The 21,578-nt window shown below is 46.1% G+C and overlaps 1 protein-coding gene across 1 annotated transcript in view; it reads right to left on the bottom strand.

Annotated features, from left to right (window-relative positions):
* The window catches only part of ABCA4 (ATP binding cassette subfamily A member 4), a 100,879-nt gene that overhangs the window by 40,458 nt on the left and 38,843 nt on the right, over window positions 1-21,578 (bottom strand). The window contains exons 13-16 of the mRNA XM_053390974.1: window positions 11,864-12,069; window positions 10,694-10,870; window positions 5,431-5,653; window positions 841-1,062 (exon numbers count right to left, since the gene is read on the bottom strand). Of these exons, the coding sequence (XP_053246949.1) occupies window positions 841-1,062; window positions 5,431-5,653; window positions 10,694-10,870; window positions 11,864-12,069 (828 nt within the window). The remainder of the gene's footprint in view (window positions 1-840; window positions 1,063-5,430; window positions 5,654-10,693; window positions 10,871-11,863; window positions 12,070-21,578) is intronic.

Genomic DNA, 21,578 nt, shown 5'->3' on the forward strand with positions numbered 1-21,578 from the left:
CTTGCAAAACTGCAGACAGTGACATTAAATCTTGTGAGGATCGTAAAGCTGGTGTAAATATGGAGTGTCCTGGCCAAACAAGTGTGTAATTCCCAACCCCAATGGGGAACAGGTATTGTTGGCTGCACTGCAAAGGGTTTGGAATTCAAACTCTAGTATTCTGCACTTGATTGTCTGGTATGCTTCCAATTGTGGGAGCGTAAGCAGTGACTCGAGTGATAGGCCACAGGTTCTGATTTTGTTCTCAATGCAACCTAGCAATTTGGAGTGGTGGGATTCTGCCAGCATGTGGAAAATTAAAGAAGATAAATCGGATATGAAATGTAGGTTGAACCAGAATTTTATAGTGGTGAGCCACACTTTGGTTTCCAGCAGCGTTTGTCCAGTTTCCAGACAAATGGCTGTATATGGCACACAATTTGGCAGTGCCAGGATTTTGCACATAAATTTGGATTGGAAGCATTCCAACAATTGCTTAACTGCACCAATCCATAATGGAATGCCGTACAGGAGTTTTGGGGCTACTTTGGCGTTGAAAACCTTTAGTGCAGCTGGGACGAACTGGTTCCCTCTGTTAAAGAAGATACAGGTGATAGCCAGAGCTAGAGTTACAGTATCTGCTGCATTAAGTGCAAACTTACAATGGTATTTCCATTGGAAGTGGATGCCTAAGTATTTAAACTTTTTAACCAACAGGTTTCCACTGATCTCCCACCTATGAGGCTTCCAAGATGTTGAGAAAACAAGATGAAATTATAAAAGTTATAAATGACACAGTTTAGAGGGCACTGTGGTTTCTATTGAGTTGGGTGCAGGTAGTGGGTGAAGAGGATTTCTTACCACCATAATCTTTAGCTTAAAAGTCAGCCGGTCCTGCCAGGCAAAGCAAACGATGTGAGGCAAGTATAGGGTAAAGTAGATGACGCCACTGCAGGCAGCTGCCAGATTAGCCTTGGAGAAGAAGGTGCTGAGCAAGAAGCACTGCATGATGCTGGCTGTGGTGAAGGTCAACAGGAACAGGAACAGGAGGTGGGGGTTACTGTAATGAAGCACTCTGCCATACTGCAAAGAAAGAAAGAAAGAAAGAAAGAAAGAAAGAAAGATCCAGTTAATCACAGTCTCCATTGACGGCATGGCTTAGACAGAACTCATCTCTGCTCATTCATTGCTATCCATCCTCTCTGCCTAGGCATTTATGTCAGAGTCTATTGGAAAAAGCAGGGCTGGGGTGAAACTCAAGTCAGTAGGTCTGATATTCTACCTTCTTCCAAACAATAAGATACATGAAGGGTATTCCTAGCTCTGTTCAACAACTGTGTGTGTGTTTTGTGGAAGGATGAACCTGTATGGGAATTTTTTAAGTATCCTATGCGGTCATGCAACATATCCAATCCTTGTAAATGCCAGATCATAGCAACAGGCAGCTTAAGATGTGCTGTTTGTTCTGTGCTGTGCATGTCATCAGTGTGGCTTCATCATACTTCTCCTTTCATGCAAGGTGTTGCAATATTGCTGCAGCAGGTTGCTCAATGTCATAGAATTGCTAGTAACTCCTTAGCTTCAAGATCAGGCATTTTGGGTAATGCAGCCTCCTTTAAGATCAGGGCATGGTTACCAGTAGCTATCTTGCAGGGAAGGTTGCCACGGATTAAAAGACGACAGGATGACCCTGCACATTCCTAGATAGGCACTGGTTTAATTTCTCTCCAGATGTTGTTGGATTCCAGCTCCCATCAGCCCCAGCCAGCAGGACCAATGCTCAGGGATGATGGGAGTTGTAGTTCAACATCATCAGAAGGGCCACAGGTTCCTCATCCCTGTACCGAGCACCGGGTGATAACAAGGCAGGAGGACCACCATCACAGGGTAGAGTTCAAACACAGAAGTTCAGAAGACTTGTTCTACAGATTTCTGGCTCATCATTAAGGCAGCACCCTCACTTGCTCTAAGTTCAGTTCAAAGGCACAGGTCTAGTCTAGCATGTGGGTGTCTCATGGACTGAATCATGAATTACAAAAGCATCTGCCTTTCCATAATCATTAGGCCATTGCATGGATTGTTGCTATTGAAAAAATATCAGGTTATCATTGCTCCTCCCAGCACAAATTGTGCAGCTGCCCTCTGTTGATCAAGGGACATCACTTTGCTATGATTGCAACTCTATGCATGTCTACTCAAACATCCTATTGAGTTCAATGCGACTGTTTCTCAGATAAGCATGTACAGCATTGCATCCTATAGCAGTCAAACAGATAGTTTAACCAGACTAAAACTTTACAAAACGTGAAAAGTAAGAGATTTGGAATGGGGCTAAAAACATGTTCCTCCACCTCCCTAGTTTGCTTGAAGTGTTTTTATACAAATTCACACACTGCATCTTTGCCTGAAAGCAGATGCTTAAAAATAAATAAACCAAAAAGCCAAAATACTGAATTTTCAGAGCATATTCTGATTATGCATGTCATCTCTTCTCCCCAGATTACAGTCCTCTGAAAAATAGGGTCCATGAAGAGGGGAATCAACTGTCTTTTTAAAAGTCGCTGTCTTTTAAAAAGCTGAAATAGTGTTTTGCTGCTAAATGACATTCAAATACCCATAACCAGGGAGATCTCATGAGGGTGGCTAAGATCTACCAGGATCCTTTGCACTGCTAAGTAAACCAAGGATGATCTTTATGAATCTTTAAGGACCCCATTACAGTGAACAGTTGGACCTCAACTGGATGTTAGCTTTATCTAATCAAGTGGGACAGATAATTGTTCTGTACTTTTAGGCCTTGTATATCTACAGCTATTTTTTGACAAAAGTTACAAATGGCAATTGACCATCATTGTTGTTTTATCCCACACAGGAGGTGTGCTTGTTCATGTGTAGCAGTAATTATTAGCATTAAGTATAATTATGCTTGTGCAAGGAAGAATGACACACAAAAAGTGGCAGTAATGGAATAGCACAATATACAGTATGAATTACTACTAGTATGATATCACTGCTGGCATAAACTCCTATAGAGGAATGGGGAGGCCTCTAGCATATCTGATTATATCACCAGGGGTCTATTGCCAACAACCAGCTCATAGTTTGCCAATATGTCAGATGTCAGATCCCCTAATGTACTCTTCAAAAGATACTGCCAAAGCCATTCTCTTAACAGCAGTATTTGGCAACGTACATGTGGCACGTAAGGCATTAACTATTCTAGAGAAGAAGAAAAAGATATATTGGATACACTGATCTGAACTTGAAGTGGGAAACAACCTCAGTCCAGGGGGGAAACACCAGATATAAATAACATCAGCCCTGCTGGTGAACTCAAACAAACAATAAGAACCAAATTAATGTAGTGTCAAAGTTAAGTGCTAACTATAGGACTGCATACCTAAGCCAAGCTAGAATGTCAAAGCTGACACACCATATCAGTTCAGGTAGGCCTGGCAGAGGAATAATTGAACAGGAGCAGGCTTTTCTCATAAAAGTAAACTGTGCTTTAGCAGTAGTTGTTTACAAATATTTGTTCTTTAGCAAGCGCTAAGATTCTGGCATCCAGAGTCATCTTTATCAGGAAGGCTTTTTCTTTTGTTTTAGAATGCAGCAAATCACAAAGCAATCAAAATAACATAGTACCCTTATAATAAACAAACAGCAAGAGGAAGCAGAAAATTAAATAAAGAAAGAAATCCTTAGGGTCACCAGGAAAAAACAAGAGCGCCACACCCAACAAGAAGAAACAGAACAAAAAAAGCCAAGCCATACAGAGGTATGTTTTCATGCTGTTAAGTAGTTCCCAATATGACAGAATAGGTCCCACTGCATTTTCAGCTTCGCCTTTGTCAGGAGAAATTTCCCAGGCACTATTTACTCAGAGGCATGAAAGGTGCACTCCACCCACCAGCTGCCAAGATGACCCATGACTTAAAAGCAAGAGTTCCATCTTCTAATGAACTTAAGAATAGCTCTGTTGGATCAGGCATTGGCCCATCTAGCCCAGTATCCTGTTCTCACAGTGGCCAACCTGATGCCTATGGGAAACCCACAAACAGAACCTGAGCACAACAGCAGTCTCCCTTCTTGTGTACTGCCTCCAAGCATGAAGGCGGAATGTAGCCATCATGGCTTGTAACCACTGATAACTTTATCCTCCATGAATTTGTCTAATCCTCTTTTAAAGCCACCCAAGTTGGTGGTCTGCAGGAGTGAGTTCCATTGTTCCTTTTTTCTTTCCTGAATCTTCCAACATTCCACTTTACTGGATGTCCATGAGTGTTTTGAGCAAGGGAGAATCCATTGGGAACTATCCTAGAATGCTCATTAGATAACATTCAGCATTTACCGGTATATAAAGCTTTTGGAGAATTCAAAAATTTCCTTGTTGTGCAACTCGACAAGGCACATCAATATTATTATTTCCTGAGAGAATCAACAGTCTGGATAACTTTGTGTGAGCAATTAAGCTGAAAGGTGGATTCTGGCCTTTTATGGCACCCTCTGCGTTGCGCATATTTGCAGTCACTAAGAGGGCCATTCTGCATTTTGCAAAGCAATGCCCAGTTATCATGTCTGGCAGACGTTAGAAGGCCAAGTAAGCCAGAGAGAAGGAAAGAGAGAGGTTAAGGGATGGGTTGCAGCTCAGTGGCGGAGCATGCAACAGGTCCCCCAGGTTAAATTCACAGCACCTCTAAATAGGTCTGGCAAAACAACTGCAAAAGTTTGGCACAGCTTTGGAGGTTATCCAAAATGTGGGAGGTTTGTGGTTAATTTTCCTGAGCAAAACCCCTGTCTGAAACCACCGCTGGTCACTGTAGACAACACTGAGTGAGATGCACCAGTGGTCTGACCTGGCAGCTTCCTATGTTAAGACTTTGCAGACCAAATAGAGGAATGCGGAGAAGCTTATTGAAAAGATCAAAGCAAACGCCGAGGGACACACTTGAGTGGTATGACTCTGTGTGCCCCCTCCCAGAAGCAATGTATTTTTTCGAACCAAGCAAACAGCTGGTGGTTGTGACAAATGAGTTAGAGGGTAGATGCCTCACAGTAAGGTTTAAAAAGAAGTGAGAGACTTAGTGAGAGAGAGAAAGAAAGAGAGAAAATCCTGCTTTCTGAGGCCTCCTTGAAGTGAGCAGCAATGTTTAGAACGTGACCTGTCAAACCTAATCCAACCTGAGGCACTGTCATGAAGGCAATCTTGCGAGTCTCTCAGGAGTAAACATATCTATCTCTGTCAAGTGCTGATGCTGCCTTTGGGGGCTACCTAAAGGAATGTGCCTGCTGCTACGTGCTCGGGAGGCTGATCCTTCCAGCATAAGTCTGTCTGTCTCTTTCTCGTATAGCTCCCATTATTCCTTGGTAGTACCGGCAGCGTGAGTGCAAAATGGCACGTCTGGGCCTTGAAAAAGAAAAACGCTCCTCGCCTGGAGGTGATGCTCTTACCGTAATGAGAGTCGTCAGGAGAAACGTGCTCACAGCCATCATGATGAAGCTGTCTAGGAACCAGGTGAACCAGACAGCCCCGTTAGTGACCCCCCTGTTCTTCATGGCCTCTTTCAGCCTCAGTTCTTTTTCCAGCACAATACTCTTTACCGTCATGGAGACAGAGTAGATCCAAGCAAGCACCATGAAGATGGGGAAGGCACGGTTCAGAGTAACCATGAAGCTGCCCAGGAAAGAAATAAAACAAAGGTTAAAATCATACAGTCTCCAAGAGGCAGTGCGAAAGGGACACACAGATTGAAACTGGTCTAACAGCCGTTCCTTCTTTCTAGGGAAACTCCCGATGTTTTCCATGAGAATTCAGAGCATCCTCAAACTATGCTTTCCAGTTTTCTTTAGGGGAAGTCGTGAAAGTTAAGTTGGCATAAAACTGGTGTGAGTGCACAGCGTCACGGCATCCCCAAGACAGCGAAGTTTCATTATTAGGAAAGTGGATTTAAAAAATGGATTTCACTTGAACAGGAAATGTTGCCCCATAAGGATTTATGGGTTCTGCCTTTTTGAAAATCGCCTTCCTCTGTTATTGCAGACAATTCATAACCCATATAAACCCCCAATATATTTAAAATTCAGTAGAGCTGGCAACAGCCCCTATCCCCAGTCTGCTCGCTGCTATTTCCACTTGGTGGTTGATTTATCTTTGTCTAAGGTTTTTCATTATGGGAACAACAATAAACACCTTCTGATTGTGTTAGCTCTGTGTTAATGGCAATCTCAATTCAATGGAAGAAATCAAATTAAAAATGGGAGGGGGAGCAGGTTTAAATTGTTCACAGGTGTATCAACTTTGGCTGGAATATTCTTTCCCTGCCATGCATAGGTAGCAATCTTGTGCTGTGGCTGAACCCACTCTGACTGCGCCAAAGCCCTGTGATCAATTACCCTTCTCAAATACCTGATCTAGAGGCAGATCCTGCCCTTTTGCACAGCCATGCCTCCTCCTTGAGGATACGATCAAGTCAGCACATGGAGATGTAGCAATTAAAGGGGGGGGGAATAAACCTGTATCATATGTTTATGAGATTATCTGCGTCTGTTTTGTCTGTGCTGCTAGGAGAGGGGGTGGCATCTGGAGCCAGAGATAAGATCATGGCAAGACAGATCAAGTCAGAAACAAAAGGAACGCAGAGGCAGAATATTTCTCATCTTGGCTGCTAAGTGAGGTCGCTACTGGACAAATGGAGAAAAAGAGTGTTTTTGAGAATTAATCTAGGCCATGCTATTTGTGGCAGAGAAGGGATATATTTTGCAAGCTGGTGCCTCCCAGACAGACCCTTGTGTTTAAAAAGGAAACAGAAATAGAAACTAGAGACCACAAAATGATGCCCTCCAGGATTCTGCTGTTATTGCTTCATGATAAGGCTTCCCTGCCAAACTTCACTTTCAGAGTGCCAAGCCACTGTGTATTTCCCCTGTCCCCCTACCAATATCTTGTCAAAGAGCCAGCATGTTGCAGCTAGTGTGTTGGGCAAAGAATGGGGAGAGCTGGGTTTAAATTCTCATTTAGCCATGAAGCCCGTTCACTGACTTTCAGCCTATGTTGTCTAGAGAGAGAAAAAATGAGGGTGGATCATGAGTTCCTAGGATAAAAGATGGGATATCAATATGATAAGTATATAAACAACGTACAAATGACACCAACTAGAACAATACTTGTGACTTTACTTTCACATACTTCAACCTTACAAGGAAAGTAAGAAATATTGTTATATTTGCAGGGAGATGCTGCTATACGGTGCACACACTGAGTTGTACTCAGCATAAGTATACTCTGAGTAAACCCATTGAAATCAATAAATATGACTAACTTAGGTCCATTAATGTCAATGGGTCTACTCTGAGTAGAATTTAGTTAGCTCCAACCCATTGCTATCCTGACAATGCAATCCTACACATGTCTACTCATAAGTAACTCCCACTGAGTTCAACTCCCAAGTTAGGACCTCAACCTGATTCATGCCACTTTTTTCCTGCATAGAGCCAGTATATTCACTGGGGAGGGAGCCATGCGAGACTGTATTTCCATAATCCGTCATGACAACAGATACACGAGAGTGATTTTTCACATGTGATGTTGTAAAATGAGCCTATGCGGCATTTTCCCCAAACTGAGGTGCCTTCTAGGTAGGAAAAATGCCACATATTAAATATATATTTTACCTGGTGAAAGGTTGTATGCTCAGTGCAGTATTGTCAATGCTTAATTTAATTTAATTAATTATTTTAAAAAATGCATGAATCTAAAAGAATAGCGTTTACATTCAAGAATTATGCTATTGGGTCTAACCACCAGAGGGCTGTCTTTCATCAGAGGCAGGCACTTCATTCACAGACAAGCAGCTATGGCAGCACATACCCAGCATAGTATGATTTAGAAGAAGAGACAGCCTTGAAGCAACTTTGAAAGCGGAATTATAAAAGACGACGTAAGTGGGATCTCGTCTCATTATGTGTTGGGCCTACGCTATTAATCTAGCTCTCGTTTTACACGAGCATTTCCCCATTGTGAAACCAGTTTAAAAACGGCATTAAGAGCCCTTCCCTGTATGTAAAGAAGAGACCTGGGGGTTAATGATGATTGATGATAAATCAAAGGAATGTGAAACCTTTAGAAAAAGCTAGACCCTGGGCCTGGTCTCTTACCCTCTGTAATCTGAAAAAGAAAGTTCATTCAGCTTCTAACCTCAGGATTGCTGAACTTAATGGATAGCTGAAGTTGAAGTAAGAGGCTGAAGAATTTGATATTGTTGGGTTTTTGTTAGGGGGTGATACACAAAACTCCAATGCTGTATGCATGACTATGACCCTACCACCCCCTACCCCATTCCTGCGCATAGCAGCACAGGCAGCTGAGCCGCCACAAAACCCTACAAAGGAAGATGCTCAGATACTGTAGCTGCAGAACTATTCACAATGCTGATCTTTCAGAGGTGTGACATTTAAAGCTCTTCATTGTTTGGAGGCTTTGGTATCTGAGGAATGACCTCTTCCCACATGTCCCTCCCCAAGCCATCATCTGAGGCCCTTCTCCAAGTGTCCCCGCCTAGCGAGGGACTGTGGGTGGCTATGAGAGAAAAGGCCTTTTTAGTGGCCTTGGGTTTTTTTGGCATCTGTCTGTCAATGGAGTGTGCTTCCAAGGGTGAAGTCAAACCACTGTGTTAATTGCACCTAAGTGACCGGGGCAGAAGCCTGGACAGTGTGCATGGAGGGTCTGGGCTGCCCAGACAACAGGACACCCCTCTTGGCCTCACTGATACGTTTGGTACCAGCTTGGCTGCAGGAGTTGCCAGAAGGAGGCATGCAAGGCACCATCCAACCTTCTTAGGGTCTCCAAATTTGTGTAGGGTTTACTCCTTAGCCTTTTCTTCTCCCAAAGATATGCCACAAGGCAGCAGAGGTTTAGGATCAGTTTTCCTTCTCCTCAATGGGCTACCTTCCCAGGTTGACAAGTCCCAACTGCAGACCCACCCATTGTGGAATGCCCTGCCTAAAGAGGCCTGGCATGGTGCCTACTCTTATATCTTTCTGGTATGGGGTTTTATTTCTTTGCTTCCTATTTTAAATTGCCTGTTTTGGTTTTATTCTTGTGCTTGATTTGTTGCTTGTATTGTATTTTTACTGCAACATTATTATCTTCATTTTTATCTGCTCAAAGACTGTTTGTTACAGGGGCAGGGTGCTGATAAGTTATTCAAATTTCATTTATCATTTATTACGTTTTTTTACTTTTACGAAGGAGCTCACACAATGGCATATTATCGCTCCCCACTCGCATACAAAACTTCAAAACAGGCCTGTGGGGTATGTAAGTCTGAAAGGAAAAGACTGCGAGCTTAATAGTTGATCAGGTGTTTGAACGTGATACGGACAAGGAAGTTTTTGACCCTCTCTCTCTCATACCACTAGAACTTGGGGAAGATCCTGTGAAGCTGAATGTTGGAATATTTGAGACAGACAAAAGAAAGTACAGTGGACGCTCGGGTCGTGAACGTGATCCATGTGGGATGCACGTTCGCAACCCACAGCGTTCACAACCCGCGTCTGCACATGCCTGAGTTGCAATTTGGCGCTTCTGCGCATGCGGAAAGCGCAACCGTCAAAACCCAGAAGTAACGTGTTCCGGTACTTCCAGGTTTCAGTGGTCCGCAACCCGAAAAAATGCAACCTGAAGCAGTTGTAACCCGAGGTATGACTGTACTTCTTCACGCAGCCCATATAAATGCTGCTGTTCGGTCCCATAAGGAACAGTTATAGCATCCAACTTGGGAGGTCTTAAAAGAGTATTAGACAAACAATGGTTATGCTTCTGATAGTGTGGCTCTGAGTGCCAGTTGCTGGGAATCAGAAGTGAGGAGAGTACACTCAGGCCCTGCTTTTGGGCTTCCCGCAGGCATCTGGTTGGCCACCGTGGGAGCAGGACAACAGACCAGATGGGAAATCGACCTGATCTAGCAGGCTCTTCTGGTGTTCCTAATATGGGTCTCCCTGATTCTAGTCAGACACGCTGTCGACTTCACTGCACTGGAATCCCCAGTGGCAGCACCACAGCTACAAGAGTCTCTGGCTCCCTGATTTGCAAGGGCATTTCTGGGGCACAACTGCCCACACAATATCTGTGGTTGCATGAGAGAAAAAGAGAACAAAATCCTGCTAGGTCAGTCAGTGTAAAATGTTTTCCAGAGATAGGGAAAGCCACTGATTGTTTTGGAACACTGTACCGTTTCACCAAACCTTCCTTCAAGTTCTTGTTAAAAACCAGAGGAGTTTTTAAAAAAACAAAAACAAAAGCTCTTTCCCCTCTCCTTTTGTTTTATGGCAAGATTCAGACAGCTATAAACTCTAACTTCTCCTGTACATTCCTGCTAATGAATCCATGGATTGTTGTTTTCCCAATGGAAGTTATCCCAGACCTAAGGTCTCCTTGCTGTTCTCTATTTTAAAGTTTTAAAACGCTCCAGTGCTTTGGTGTTGTTGTTTTTTTGTTTCAGCCTCCTTATCTCAGACTTAACCAGGGCAGCAGCCCATCCTGGACTCCTTGGGGGTGGGGAGGAGATTTGCCTAATACCTTCATCCTGGATTTCTCCAGCTTTTCAGCAAGATCAAAGGCAAAAAGCAGCCAAGCCCCCTGTAAAATCCAATCTGCCACCCACCCAGCCACCCAATTAGTTATCAGAAACAGATCACTGTGGCTGCTCTTACTCACACATCATCTACAAAGCATGGATAGGGCATTTGTTGCAGGTAGATCCCTGAAGGCACTTCAACTCCAGTCTGCGTCTTGATGATTCCATGCTCAACCATGTCTTGCAGATATGCAAAGCCTCCCCAGATGTAACGCAGATCATCCACTGGGTCAGCTCTTGGGCCAGGATCCCAGTACCTGTGAAGACATAAAAACATTAATATACTCAGCCTAGAAAGCTGAGGGTGGTGGAAAGCTGACTAGGGTTGACATTACAATTGCCAGAGCCTCGGAGTTACACTATTCAAGGTTGAAAAAGTGGCAGCTCTACCTTTATGAGAACTACAGATCCCCGCCCAGCTAGGAACTTGTGTGTTTAGCTTAAGGCTGGAGACAGATCTGGGTTACTGTTGGTGCTTTATACTTTCCAAATTGGCTTTTCAGCCATTGCTTCTTTGTCTCAGAATCCTAAGTGTAACCTGAAACCCGCAACACCTAGCAGAGATTAATTCAGCCAGTCTGCAGCCTCCATTTTGAGACTGAGCCTAAATGCAAACCTTATGGCTACAATAACCAGTCCATTTTTAATGTACTCTTTGTGTTTTCTTCTCCTATCTCCTCCCCCCAGCTTTGTACAGCATCCAACCTGACGAATAATTCTGGAGAAAGCTTGCTCACTATTTTGTAACTTTTTTAGTTGGCCCTATTCAAGTTATTTCCCAATATCTTGTTTTTTCCAGCTCTTCCTATGAACTAACACAGCTATCTTTGCTTTTTATGTTACCATAAATTATGTTACACCGAGTAAATCAGGCTTTCAAGGCTTCTCTTCTGTTACCAGTCTACACAATGTGGGGTCCAATTCTAGATGTGCATTCCACACTGTACCATCATATAAAGGATGGCTGTATATTATCAAGCATCTGCTCATCTGCCTCATAACACCCTCTGATTTAGGGATTACCATTAGGCAGAATTTGGGGTGGCAAACCCCCAAAGAGTAGCAAAATATCACTTATCTAGCTTTTTATTATAATATTTTCACCACCGGGATATTCCGTTTTAGTAACTGAAATGTCTTGGCTGCTCTGATTTATATTCTGACTCCAGCCAACCTGGGACTAGTGCCATAACCTAGGCAAAGCTTGGGCCAGGCCTTCAACACATTGCGAGATGCGAAACTGCCATCACCTGTCTTTGATTTTGTTCGTTTTCTCCACTGAATCTATATCCATGCGAATCTTGAATTTGACATGAGGCGGCAGCAGTCTGGTTTTTGGGTCCAGATCAGGAAAGATGAGAGCAGCCCAGAATTTATTCTCCTCCAGAAGAGAAAGGGCACGGTGAGTCACGTGGGTTTCATCCACGTGGCCTTCAAATTTATCAAGAGCCAAGCACTGCAGAGAGTAAAAAGGTGGAAGACACATTGACGTAGGACAGAAGGACAAATGCATTACATAAGCACAAATGGATTCACTATAACTTTTTTGCTTCTTACTCCAAGGCAGGGATAGCCAACATGGCACCCTCTAGACGTTGCTGGACTCCCCATCACCCCTGACCATGGGATTTGTATTCTGCCTGATAGTTGATTGTTTTTATTTTTCTTTGGGTTTGGGTCCTGAAAAGTGACTAATAAATAATTGAAACAATTGAATAAAACCAGTATCTCGAAGTCATCATATTGGCTATCCCTGCTGTAAAACAACATCAACACAACACATTGAAGCCAGTTTGAAATTGGATTGCTGGTAGTTTCTTGGTTGGGAAATGCATGAGACTTGAATCCAATTTAAATTTTTAATGTAGACACGCCTTAAGACTTCTATGCCTATTCTCATGCTAAAGTGATATGTAAAAACTGGTGATTAAAAGATAAAAGGAAAGACCGAAAAGGCCAACTTAAGAATATTCCACATCTAACATTTGTCCTACCATCCTGTAACATGTGGAGACTGACAATGCAATCCTACATATGTTTATTCAAAAGAGAGGTCCCCCCCCCCAAGTTCAATGTGGATTACAATGGGTGTAGGACTGCAGCCTGAATGAAGTAATTGTAGGGTGAGAGTTGGGAGCCTGGTCATTAAAGAAATGTCTAGCCAGGAAGAACACCAAAGCGAAACCTTCATCTCAGCAAACAAACAGAGGGAAAAGATAATGTGAGCCCACCACCTGGAAAATAAGACTGGGAGAGCAAACAAAATCACCAGGTAGAGACAAGAGGAAAGTGTCTCATCAGCACTTTCAGCAGAAAGAACACACTGCAGTGAGGAGGCACCAAGACACAATTCTCTATGGGTAAACACTTCACTCAGCCTCCACTTTACTCTGCATGCTTGGAAAAGTGTAGGGGTTGAAATCATGCCGGCTGTGGGTGAAAACAGGAGGGATTCTTAGCATATACGCCCAGTAGGAATGAGCAGGAGGGCTGAGGATGCATCTGAATATGTGTCTTTCACAATGAATACATGGAAATTATGGACTATGAATGGAACCATGGCAACAATCAAGAGGTAGACACAGTTATTGGACTGGAAAATTGTCACAAACTTTTATTATTATATAATGACCAGCAGAGTCTACTTAAAAGTGTTAGGGGTGATGAAGGGGTTCCATTCCACATTTCCTATATAGTCCATCCCTGCAGAAGGCACTATGTGTACATGGGATATACATAAAACACATTTCCCCTGCTAAAAGAATTCTGGGAACTGTAGTCCACCACCCCAACAGAGCTATAATTCCAAACACCCTTCAACTACAGTCAACAACCATTTCACCTGGAGGTTCCATTCCTAGATGCGACGCATGTTGGCAGAGCACACATAAGTGTGCCCTGCCCCGAAATACCTTTTAAGGGACATGTTTAGTGATGTTTTCTGTCACTTCCGGGTTCGGCGCCATGCGCGCATGCACAAACACACATCATTCAGAGACACATTAATTGGTCATTGCCTGTACAGTTCCCAGGATTCCTTTGGGGGTGTGTGCTTTAAATGTATCTTTATATCTACTGATATATTCACATTTTGACCACACTCCTGTGCACTGTAACAGAAAAAGCAATTGGGAACTGTAAACGTGGCATGGCAAGTAATTAAAAAAACACACATAACCATATATTTGTATTTTTATTGAGCTTCCTAACTCCGAAACCAGCGAGTTATTATCATTGTCTCATCTTGGCAAGTAAGTAGGCAGCATTCAGTTCCTAAACGGACTAGGAAGAAATGTGTTTAATTACCTCACCTCATAGAATGCCACACAAAGCCAACTTGTTTGATCTTATCTTCTATCTAGATGGTCTTTTCGGCAAGCCAACAACCAACAATTACTGTACATCAAAGTGCTTGCAGACAACTTGTGATTTAACAGGCAGACTTCTCTGAAATGTAAAGTCTCCTTTGTTTGGCCTTGTCATCTAAAGAAACTTTTCTTATGTTGTTTTAAATGGTGGGGGAGGGTGGGGGAAGCACCTCTGAATAGAAAGGATCCTGTTTTAACTAAACTGATGATGTTCCAAAATACGCCTTAGTTAAAGTATATGTCAAGGCTTTTTAGTGGATGATCAACAAAAAGCGATGTATTTAAACCACCTGTATTATAATTATGCTCATATGTAAAATGGAACATTGTACAGTTCTATCACTGAAAAGTGGACACTGATAACAAAAAAGATGACAAAAAATTGCCCAAAATTCATCTGTACTGATGCAAATCAAGAAAGTAATAACTATAATATGAACAGAAATACGTCTCACCATAGTGGGGAAGACTGACCAAGTGACAGTTGTCAGGATCCTGCACAATCAGAAGGCCTCCTTTGAGGAAGAGGCACAGGACCTCATGAGGACATGGAAGGGCCCATTAAAAGTCCTAAGGCTGACCAAAGTGCTTTGGCTCACGGATGTCTCACCTGAGCCCCACTGATAACCCATCTGAGCACAGGCCAAGGCCTGGCCTGGCCCTAAATGTTCAACCTTTGTCACCTGCACTTCAAGAGGAAAGGCAGCAGCAGATTCAGTGGGAGCCCAGAGCCTCCAGAAAGTTATGCCACCAGAGGTCTCTTCAAGTAGAGGGTTCCACTAAGAAGGATGGAGAAGACTTCGCTGTAAACAATAATACAGCACATCACCAAGAAGCGGAGTAGCTGGCAGTAAAGATATATGCCTTATATATCCTCCTCTGGATGCTTGATGGGTTAATAGCTCCCTGTTTTGCTTCTTAGGGTCCAGCCCACTTGCTCCCTGGCTGCAGTTTTTGCTCCAGCTGCATTAGTAGGTACTGGTCATAGACACCTGTGGTCCTGCTCAGTATACTGTCCGGCTGCTAACTGTTGATGAGCAAATTCATATCCCTTTCTTTTATATTGTTATCTTTACACTAGACTTGGGCAGGACACAGCCTTTCAAATAAAGGACAGTCTTCTATGCAGTCTTACCAAATGCAACTATGTTTTCCTAAAGCCTTTATTAAAATCCAAAATGGATGAGAGAAGATGCAATCTAGGCCACAACGTTTAGGGGAAAGGTTGCTTATCTTTGGCCCTGAGGGAGGAAAACCGGCTTTCTGGCCCAGAAGGAAACAACACTGTCCTGAACAGAAGACCCCATGCATAACAGTAGTAAAAAGGTAAAGATAAAGGACACTAGATGGTTAAGTCCAGTCAAACTTGGATATAGGGTGCAATAGTAGCAACAACCAGGATCCAAAGAGTTACTTAAAGCCAGCCTTCCCCATCCTGGTGCTTCCAAATATTTTAGACTCCAACTCACATCAGCCCCAGTCAACATGCGCCATGGTCAGGGATGATGGAGGGGAAGGCTGCTTTAGGCCAGAGTTGGGGAACCTGTGGCCCTCCAGAGGACTATAATACCCATAATTCCTGACAATGGGCCATGATGGCTAGGGCTGATGGGAGTTGGAGTCCAACGACATCCAGAAGGCCTCAGATCAGACCCCGCTGCTATAGGCACACCATTAGGGCTGGCATGCCCAGTAAATTTTTGACTTTAAACAACAACAACAAAAACCCTTACTAAGCCGCAGGCTGGGGTTTTTTGGTTTTTTTTAAGTATTCTCAGATTCAAAAAATAGCTTGCTTCATTGTATGGAGAGTGTTATGTACTGAGTTGAATAGGATCCAAACTGCAGCAGTCTGATTGGTCCTAGAACAATAGGATCCAAAAGGCAGCAGTCTGATTGGTCCTAGAACAATAGGATTCAGAATGCAGCAGTCTGATTGGTCCTAGAACAATGCAGCAGTATGATTGGTTGGCAGGAACTACCCAATCATGCTCCAGATAGAAGTGAATCCACAACCTGATTGGCTTACAGTAGAATTCCGGAATTAGCCAATCATGTGTAGCCCATTGTGTAAATAATGTATATAAAGCAGATACTTTGAGGGGACTCTCATTCATTCCTCCTCACCACTATGAGCTGAATAAAGAGCATGAAATCACCTTGCGACTCTGAGTATATTTCACTGGCGACGAAGGTGGGATCCCGCTGAGCTGACTGCCACACACAGCACCGCAGCACCGCCACTTGCCGCACCGCTGCCTCGCACCGTGTATCCAGGCTTCAGCTCCGGGACACAAGGAACTCAGAATGGCAACCGACAACAGCTTCTCGCCGTTCAACCCAGCATCGGGAGACTGGGAAGCGTACGCCTCCCGTTTCACCTTCCTCCTAGAAGCCAAAGGGGTCACCGACGAAGAAGACGCCAAGAAGAGGGCGATATTCTTCAGCGTCTGCGGAGAGGAGACGTTTGAAATCGCCCGGGCTCTCCTTGCGCCTGAAGACGTCGCTACTGTTCCATACAAAACAATAATGGAACAGCTGAAGGGGCACTTTTCGCCGCAGCCCTCAGTGGTGGCTCGTCGAAATGCCTTCTACGCAAAGCGGCAAGCCCCTGGGGAAACCATAACTGGGTTTGTGACCTCTCTCCGCCAAGCCGCCCGGTTCTGCAACTTCTCAGAGCTGGAGAACATGCTTCGTGACCGCCTCGTCGGTGGCCTGAAGGATGAGAAGCTGCAACGATGCCTCTACGCTAAGAAGGACCTAACGTTCCAGGTCGCTCTGGAGGAGGCCCTGGCAACGGAAGCTGCCGAGAGGTCGACGCAAGAGGCACGGCCGAGCCAGCTGTCCCAACCGAGGGTCCACCACGAAGACCTCACCGACGACTCAGGATCCGACAGGGAGGAGGTGCACCGAGTACAGCAGCGCACTCAAGCAGCCCACATACCACAGCTGCCTCGACGAGAAGGAGGGAGCTGCGCAAGCTGTGGAGAAAGTCACGAGAGGAGGACCTGCCGTTTCCGCAACGCAGAGTGCAGGCAGTGCAGAAAATTGGGACACATCGCCCGGGTGTGTCGGGCTCGGCCCACCCGACGCCAGGCATCAGATGACCAATCCAAGAGCCCCAGGTCCCGGGGCCCAACGCACCAAGGCAACTCGACAGAGCTCACGGACTTCCAGGTATACCAGTTGCCCCACCCCAACGTAGAGAAAATTTATGTTGACGTACAGATAGAGGGGGCCCCATGCCGCATGGAGCTTGACACGGGTTCAACTCTATCCATAATCTCGGCAAGGACCTTAAGGAAACTGTGTCCTACTGGGGGTCCCAAACTCAGGCCGGCCCCATTCACCCTCCGGGACTTCCAAAAACGTAAGGTCCCCACAATGGGGGTGGGGACCTTCAGGGTGCAATACCGAGGGCGGACGCGGCAACTGGACTTGCTTGTGGTCAAGGGCCCCTACATTAGCTTACTGGGATTGGCATGGTTTGGACCACTGGGGCTAGCCGTCACCGGGGTGAACCACACTAGCTTACAAGAGGACGTGGACGCCATATGCAAGGAATTTCCGGGGGTTTTCGATGGGAAATTGGGACAGTATACGGGCCCCCCCATTGCTCTACAGCTTGACCCCGCAGTACGACCAGTCAGGCTCAAGGCCCGCCGGGTCCCGTTCGCCCTGAAACCCCGTATAGACGAGGAATTGGACCGGCTCGTGGAGCAAGGAGTGCTGGAGCCGGTGCCTAATGCCCCCTGGGAAACCCCAATCGTCACGCCCGTCAAGCCTAATGGTTCAGTCCGCATCTGCGCAGACTACAAATGTACCATAAACAAGGCCCTCACGGCCCATGCATACCCAGTGCCAGTGGTCAGCCATGTTCTTGCCACCCTGGCTGGGTCGAAAATTTTTGGCAAGCTGGACTTGGCCCAAGCATATCAACAGCTGCCAGTAGATGAGGCCACAGCAGAGGCACAGACGATTGTGACGCACAGAGGAGCATTCAGGGTAAAGCGGCTGCAATTCGGTGTCAGCGTGGCACCAGGCATATTCCAGAATCTAATGGACTCTCTACTTAAAGGGATTCCTGGCGTCACCCCCTTCTTCGATGATGTGTTGATTGCCGGGCCCACACCAAAGGAGTTTGAGGACCGCCTCCGCACCGTTCTGCACCGTTTCCAGACGGCGGGTCTCAAGGTGAAGCGGGAAAAATGTCTACTAGGAGTGCCTCAGGTGGACTTTCTGGGATTTATGGTGGACGCAGAAGGGGTCCACCCGACTGGGGACAAGGTACGGGCCATTTGTGATGCCCCAGCGCCCAAGAACAAGACTGAACTTCAGGCCTTCTTGGGACTATTGAACTTTTACCATTCCTTCCTTCCCCACAAGGCGGCGGTAGCAGAGCCCCTACACAGACTCCTGGACAAGCGGGCCCCTTGGGTGTGGGGCCAGCGCCAGGAGGCCGCATTCCAGGCAGTCAAGGACTTGCTTGTCTCAAACTCGGTCTTGGCACACTTCGACGAGAGGCTGCCGGTGGTGCTAGCATGCGATGCCTCGCCCTATGGAATTGGCGCTGTCCTGGGACACCAACTCCCGGATGGAAGAGAGGTACCGGTGGCATACTTTTCCCAGACACTCAACGCAACCGAGCGGAACTACTCGCAAATCGACAAGGAGGGTCTGGCAATTGTGAAGGGAGTAAAAAAATTCCATGATTTCTTGTACGGGCGGCCCTTCACCGTGGTGACTGACCACAAGCCGTTGCTTGGCTTATTTGCCCCTGAAAAGCAGACCCCCCAAGTGCTGTCTCCTCGCGTCCTCAGGTGGTCAATTTTCCTTGCCAGCTACCAGTATGCACTGATTCACCGTCCGGGAAAGGCGATGGGCCATGCGGATGCCCTCAGCAGGCTACCACTACCGGAAACAGGCCCCGACCCAGCACCTGCACAAGAGGTTATGAGCCTGGAGCTGCTTCCCGACCGCCCCATTCAGGCACAAGAAGTTGCACACCATTCCAAGAAAGATAGGGTCATCTCCCGGGTCCTGGACTGGGTGTGGAGGGGATGGCCCAGCAGCAGCCCCGGGCCAGAATTCGCCGGCTACACAACCCGCAAACATGAACTGTCGGCCCACAAGGGGTGCCTGTTATGGGGAAGCAGGGTCGTTGTTCCCCAGCCCCTCCGCAAAAGGGTCCTCACAGCCCTACACGAGACACACCCAGGGGTAGTAAGAATGAAGGCCCTTGCCAGGAGTTATGTGTGGTGGCCGGGGATCGACGGAGAGATAGAGGCCTGGGTCAAACACTGCCAGGCCTGCCAAGAATCCCGCCCAGATCCCCCAAGGGCCCCAGTCCAGTCCTGGGAGTCCGCCCGAGCACCATGGTCACGCCTGCATGTGGACTTCGCTGGCCCCTTTCAGGGGAAAACATTCTTCATAGTGGTGGACTCCTACACCAAATGGCTGGAAGTCGCACTGGTACCGTCCACTTCTACGTCCGCAGCCATCCGGGTACTACGCAGGCTGTTTGCAACCCACGGGCTCCCTGACACTCTCGTCTCAGACAACGGGACTGCATTTACGTCAGGAGAATTCCAAACCTTCACAGCGCAGAACGCCATCCGCCACATCCGTTCGGCACCATTCCATCCTGCCACCAATGGCCAAGCAGAACGCATGGTGCGGACCACCAAGGACACCCTTCGCCGCATGACGCAAGGGGATTGGGAGTACCGCCTTGCCACATTCCTTCTAGCACAGCACAGCACCCCCAGCTCAACGACTGGCCGGAGCCCCGCTGAACTACTAATGGGTCGGCGCCTTGCAATCAGATTGGACCGCCTTCACCCCGATAGAGCTCAGGATGAGGTAGTGGTGGGGGAAGGCAGGAACCCCCGGACCTTCGAGGCCCAGGACCCAGTGTACGCAAAGAATTTTGGGGCAGGCCCAGCATGGGTACCCGCCACAGTCACCAGGGTCACTGGCCCCGTGTCGTATGAGGTGCTAACAGATGGGGGGCAATGCTGGCGCCGCCACTGCGACCAGATACGGCGACGATTCCCGGGAGAAAACCAGGAGGAGGAAAGGTCAGAGGAGTCCCAAGGGAACAGAGGGGCAGTGAGGCCCATAGAGCACGAGGGGCCAGCAGGAGAGGCAGAATCAGTAAATACAGAGAGGACCTGCGAGGCCGAAAGGACACCGGAACCAGAACCACGACTGAGCGAGCCGGTTGCGCCAGACCAAATAGCCCCATCACAGCCAGCATCCTTGGAACACGAGCCAGAACCTGAACCCCGGACCAGGGAACACCCCAGGCCGCAACGCACACGTAGGCCGCCAGCGTACCTCGAGGACTATGAATGCGACCTCCCGGGCAGGACTGGAACTTAGAGGGGAGGGGTGTTATGTACTGAGTTGAATAGGATCCAAACTGCAGCAGTCTGATTGGTCCTAGAACAATAGGATCCAAAAGGCAGCAGTCTGATTGGTCCTAGAACAATAGGATTCAGAATGCAGCAGTCTGATTGGTCCTAGAACAATGCAGCAGTATGATTGGTTGGCAGGAACTACCCAATCATGCTCCAGATAGAAGTGAATCCACAACCTGATTGGCTTACAGTAGAATTCCGGAATTAGCCAATCATGTGTAGCCCATTGTGTAAATAATGTATATAAAGCAGATACTTTGAGGGGACTCTCATTCATTCCTCCTCACCACTATGAGCTGAATAAAGAGCATGAAATCACCTTGCGACTCTGAGTATATTTCAGAGAGGCTGCTGCTCAAAAACCAGAAGCCCAAAATCCCCTTGAGCATACAGTATTGGTGGTTTAGTTCAAGGATAACAGCAGCAACAATATGAAGTAACTGTAGGCAACTTATTATTTCACAAAAGCATCCTTCTTTGCAAATAAAATTGTACAACACTACTACACTACAGGTTTTTCTTTACTGAACGTAAAGGAACCTTATGGATGAACTCTTCCCTGTACAGTGGTACCTCGGGTTACATACGATTCAGGTTACATACGCTTCAGGTTACAGACTCCGCTAACCCAGAAATAGTACCTCGGGTTAAGAACTTTGCTTCAGCATGAGAACAGAAATCGTGCTCCGGCGGTGCGGAAGCAGGAGGCCCCATTAGCTAAAGTGGTGCTTCAGGTTAAGAAGAGTTTCAGGTTAAGAAGGGACCTCTGGAACGAATTAAGTACTTAACCTGAGGTACCACTGTATATTTTTCAGTTTTAACTAGAAGTTAACTAAAACACCCACAAAAATACTTAGTGTTTTTTATAGCACTTAGCGTTTATAATTTGGTAAGGAAAAGCCATCAAATTAGACGGTCAGTAGGCTCTGGACCCTAGCAGGATACCATTGCATGCTCAGTTTCAAAATGCAAATAAATGAATGACCAAACAGAGATTGATTTAAAACTGCTTAGTTAAACAGCTTAGGTTCTACCTTCTTCAACAACATAGACACATACAGGGTGTTTTCTAAATCTCTTTTTATTATAAGCTTCAAGGCTCTGGATCATTTTTTTGTATGCTCCCCTGAGCTATTCAGAGTGGCAACACAGAAATCCAATAAAATCAGTTTTTT

Source organism: Podarcis raffonei, chromosome 6 (assembly GCF_027172205.1).
Source record: "Podarcis raffonei isolate rPodRaf1 chromosome 6, rPodRaf1.pri, whole genome shotgun sequence".
NCBI lineage: Eukaryota > Metazoa > Chordata > Lepidosauria > Squamata > Lacertidae > Podarcis > Podarcis raffonei.